The 4962-nt window shown below is 42.2% G+C and overlaps 1 protein-coding gene across 1 annotated transcript; it reads left to right on the forward strand.

The window, feature by feature from the left end:
• Positions 1–245: 245 nt before the first annotated feature.
• Positions 246–2906, forward strand: LOC147898414 (11-beta-hydroxysteroid dehydrogenase-like). The gene is made up of 6 exons (XM_087379666.1): positions 246–636; positions 1065–1257; positions 1424–1509; positions 1690–1821; positions 2303–2470; positions 2570–2906. The coding sequence occupies exons 1-6, from the start codon at positions 454–456 to the stop codon at positions 2867–2869; spliced, it is 1062 nt and encodes a 353-aa protein (XP_087235792.1). The 5' UTR covers positions 246–453; the 3' UTR covers positions 2870–2906.
• Positions 2907–4962: the final 2056 nt, after the last annotated feature.

Consider the following 4962-nt stretch of genomic DNA (forward strand, 5'->3'; position numbering starts at 1 on the left):
GACGTAGCTGGGATGCAGATCTAAGGAAGGTTGGGAGGTGCAATGCAGACTACATAGCCAGATAAAGCATTGGCATCAAGCCGTTCCGGCCCAAAAACAAGTGAAGGTTACGAAGACTAGAAAAGGTGTACACGTGGAGAGAGATAAAGAGACACACGTCGTGCATGCAAAGTGGAGATTGCGAGACAATCAACACTTCTCACGAGCCCGCAGCCTTTGCCATCCTCGTGTTTCACAATCTCCCAGTTGCATGCGCCTTCTTCCTAATTCTCTCACCCTCTCCCTCACGTATATCCTTCCACCCTCCCTCCTTCCTTTTGCTCCTGCCCCTTCCACCACCTCTCCCCTCCCTCACCTCCATGAGCTCTCGCTGCACCCCTTCCTTCCCCCCCTCCCACTCCATCATCTTCCCCTTTCCCTGCCTCACTCCTGCACCACCCTCTTCTCGTCGCTATGGACCTCCTCCAGGCGTTTCTCAACCTCGTCGTCCCCATTGTAGGCTTCCTCACCCTCCTTGCTCTTTGGCCTCCCCTCACGGCTGGCAGCATGTTCGTACGCTTTTTTAGAGCGCTTTTGGAAGAGAATATGCGAGGAAAAGTCGTCCTGATCACAGGCGCTTCATCTGGTATTGGTGAGGTATGCATTAGAGCTCTTGGATGACGTTGGAACTGTTGCCTCAATAGTTGGGTCTTTGTACTCTGAGTCCCTGGTCTACCAGTCAGCATGTTCTCTCAGTTATATTTCTGTCCTGCTCTCACCACTTGTGAGGGTGCTTGTATAATCTTTCAAAGTTGCCACTATAATCTGGTAATATACATCTTTCAACCGTTTCTTTAATTAGGATTACTCTTAGCAGTAAGAGAGTCTTTGCCGTAAGAAGCTGTACGGCTAGCAGATTCGTTTTTGCAAGGAATGTTGTCCAGGAAGGTTTAATTAACTTCATGATCTGAAGAACTGCTTGTATCACATGTAAGGTTTTGGTACACTTTTGAATCTCTCTCTCGCAAACTTCCTCCTTTGTTACGAGGAAATAGAACTTGTTTTGTTTGCATGGGTTGATGCAGCAAACAGCTTACCAGTATGCAAAGAGAGGAGCTGTGCTTGTATTGGTGGCTAGGAGGGAAGAAAGGCTAAGAAATGTGGCCGACAAATGTATAAAACTCGGAGCCATGGATGCACGTCCTATACGTGCAGACGTGAGCAAGGAAGAAGACTGTAAGAGGTTTATTGAGGAGACTATAAACCAGTACGGGCATTGTAGGTCTCGATTCATTCTCATATTTTCGTTTGTTTCTCTGGCTGCTTTGCAACAGAATAGGGGTAGTAGAGCTCTAGGCTGGATGTCTAAAAGAGCAAGTTATAAGATATGATTTTCTAAAAACTGCAACCGAATTAAGGATTTCCATGCATTGATTCCATGCAGTGGATCACTTGGTGAACAATGCTGCTATGGTTCACAGCTTCTTGTTCGAGGAGGCAGCTGATATTTCCCCGATGGCCACTGTGGTGGTAGGTTGACAGTCGATGTTTGCCCTTGGAAATAAAGTTTTTCAAAGCGATGCTTCAGTGACGGATCCATGTGTCCCATTTTTTATCCAAATTATGTCTCGTTTGGAGCCTTTCAATCCTTGTTTTTTATTATTCAGGCCTGTGTTTTCTCTCAGTAAATACTTGTTGTGCGCCTTGCAGGACATTGACTTCTGGGGCTACATTTATCCTACTTTCTATGGGCTCAAGCACCTCAAGCGCTCTCGGGGAAAGATCATCGTGAATGCCTCTGTTGCTGCTTGGTCGCCCTATCCTAGGATGAGCGCTTACAATGTAGGAATTTTATTCCACTACAGATTTGAATTATTTGAAGCTGAGCTTTGATTCTTCGTTGCAGTATGATGGGTTTTAGGATATCATTGAAACTATTGTGCAAGCTCTCTCTCTCTTTCTCTCTCTCTCTCTCTCTCTCTCTCTCTCTCACACACACACACACACACACACACACAAACGTGATCAGCGCACATGCACATGCGCACACTTTCCAAGCATGCACACTAGCTCACACCCCGGGTGAAACATGGCATGCACATACAATTGTCAGCATGGAACATATGATCTATCTGACTTTCAGTCCTCCCTTACTACTAAGCCTCCAGGAGTCAACATGACCTCCATGTGTTACCCTTGTGCCATGTACTGCTTTGAGTCTTTAGTCATAATAGTTTAAAGTTATCACTAAAAGCTATTGCATTTGATGTAATAACGTACTTTTGTTTCAGCTCATGTTGCTTGCATGTTCAATTGCGTGTAGGCCTCTAAAGCAGCAGTATTCAACTTCTTTGATACTTTACGAATTGAAGTTGGACCGAGCTTAGGTGGCATTACGATTGTGACACCCGGATGGATTGAAAGTGAGATGTCAATGGGGAAATTTATCGATAAAACTGGGCAAGTCGTAATACGAGAAGATCAGCGTGATGTAAGATTCTCTCTCCAGTGTTTCCGTGCAGATGAACACAAATTTCAAATCATTAGATCCAAACATTAGGTATGCTAACCTTCTTCTACATTGGCACAGCTACACGTTGGGCCAGCACCAGTGGCATATGCAGAGGAGTGCGCAAAAGCGATGGTGCGTGGAGCAGTACGAGGCCATCGATATGTCCGCTTCCCATATTGGTACACAGTGTTCCTGTTGTACCGGGTCTTTGCTCCTGAGGTATTGGACTTCCTTTTCCGTTTGGTATATCTGACCCCAGTCCCAGGCAGAAAAGACGGCGCACCATTGAGCAAGGTTATCATGGAGATTCCTGGAATGAAGACACTTCTGTATCCTGCAAGTGTACGGCATGTCCGGAGAGCACGCGTAGGAAAGTGAGAAATTAAAAGAAATCACTCCACTTCCCAGCATTATTGCTGATCTGGAAAGTCCTCTATGGATACATCTTGTAGTGCAATATAAAAAGCATAGCTTTACGGTGTAAGGAAGCTTTTTAAGGCATATAAAGTTAAATCTCATTTTGTGCAATATTGTGGCAAAAGGTCTAGGAGTGTGAAAAAACGATCTTTGTACATAGGTTTCTCAGTGCTGTCCTTCACCAAATCTCTTGCAAGCCTTTATGAACCTAGCTCTGCAGGTGCAAGTCCCAACAAATTGGTTCTGTGATATATTTGTATGATTTGTATGTTGTCCCTTGCAGGCATTGATCTACCTTGCTCCTGCATGTGCAAATCCCAACAACTGGATCTGTGATATCTGTAATTTAATGTAATGTTTGATATGTCCCTTGTAGGTCCTTCAACAGGTGGTTAGCTTTTCCATGTGACATCTAAGTTGTACTATATTTACACAATTTTAGGCTCCCTTTTGTATACATATAATATTGTTTTTGTGAACTTAAGAAAATCAAGAACATATATAGACAACCCATGTGCATGCGTATAATGATGCCATACTCGTTCATTTGTGAGGAGTATATATAGTTCCAGTCTTGTGTGTCTGATTGCTTTTACAAAGTAATTGGGTTTTGTTCTATTTTCTTATTGCTTTTACAAAGAAGTTGAGCATGCATTACCCATACTGAGCCTGTTTTGGTTTTGTTGTGTTTTATTGCATACTCGCTATATAGTTCCAGTTTTGCGTCTAATTGCCTCTACAAAGTAATTGAGCATGCATTACCCATATTCAATTTTTTGGTTTGCCTGTGTTTTTATTACATATTTGCACCATTCTCATGAAGGTAGGTTAGTTTTTTGGATGGCCATGTTTTTATTGCATATTTGCACCATTCTCATGAAGGTAGGTTGGTTTTCTGGTTGGCCATATGGGCAATAACCCTCAGCTGGCTAAGTTTATTTGAGCTTTATGGCTTGCCATTGGGCCAATAACCCGCTGAACCATTGAACTCTACTTGGACAAATCTTTTTGAGCAACTCACTTTATGAGAAGAGTATTGCAAGTATTGCATCCTTGCTTTCAGTACTGCCCTTCTATTAGAATGCTACTTTCTCTTTTCAAATGAAAAGCATACTTCCATACACCCTCTTCCTTTTGAATGTTGTCTTTTCATATGAAAAGCGTACTTCCATGCACCCTCTTCCTTTTGAATGGGTTTAATGTTATTAAAGCTATTCGATTTATCTAGATGGTATTTGATGCTTTATGCATCTCATGATACTTGAAAAGTGGGCATACTCTCCCCTCCCTTGAGGGAAGATTGTTTCATTCATGATTTGGACCACCCATGAGATCTTGTATCCTTGAACATGACTTTTAAGGATTTATGTCCCTCAATTGAAAGAGCTGAATAATGTTCTTTGCTCCATGAGCATTTCGTCTCGTACTCAACAAAATTGAGCTCTAAGGTGCTCGACCATGAGCATCTTATGCCTTCAAAGGAAGGGCTGTCTTGAACGTCCCTTTCCAACTTGATTGAACACTTCATGACTACCCATTGAAGTGGGTTTCTCATCTTAACCTTCCATGCCAACCATTTTCCTTCAGGAGGGTTGCCCATTTTGCTTAACCTTCCATGCCCCAACCACTTGCTTCAGGATGCCAAAAATGGTTAGTGAATTCATAACAATATCATTTTAAGAATTGAGAATACGGTCATGTCGTGGTTTTTGTTTGTAAAGAACTAAGTTATATGGAAGCAAAGCATAGTCTTGACTTGAGAAATAAGTAGTTTCTGATGAAACACAACGTTGAACATGGGATTGTGTTAAATAACTATGATGTACTAGCAATAGTTAGATATTGTATTGACAAATGGATACCTTTCAAGGGGTCGAGTTCTTTAAGGCAGATTCTGATGAAACACAACATGGGATTGTGTAGAATAATTATGACGTAGTTAGATATTGTATTAACAAATAGATACCCTTTCAAGGGGGCGAGTTCTTTAACAGCTAGGCTTGTGATCTGAACTTGGATCTAGGCTTTACACATGCACAATGAAGAATAAATAT

This window comes from Dipteris shenzhenensis, chromosome 9 (assembly GCF_047967505.1).
Source record: "Dipteris shenzhenensis isolate YYH24624 ecotype China chromosome 9, Dip_SZ_1.0, whole genome shotgun sequence".
NCBI lineage: Eukaryota > Viridiplantae > Streptophyta > Polypodiopsida > Gleicheniales > Dipteridaceae > Dipteris > Dipteris shenzhenensis.

Coding starts and splice junctions, on each gene's coding strand:
- LOC147898414 (XM_087379666.1), top strand. CDS start 454: ATGGACCTCCTCCAGGCGTTTCTCAACCTCGTCGTCCCCATTGTAGGC. Junction 1,822..2,302: donor CTAGGATGAGCGCTTACAAT/GTAGGAATTTTA, acceptor AATTGCGTGTAG/GCCTCTAAAGCAGCAGTATT. Junction 2,471..2,569: donor TACGAGAAGATCAGCGTGAT/GTAAGATTCTCT, acceptor ACATTGGCACAG/CTACACGTTGGGCCAGCACC.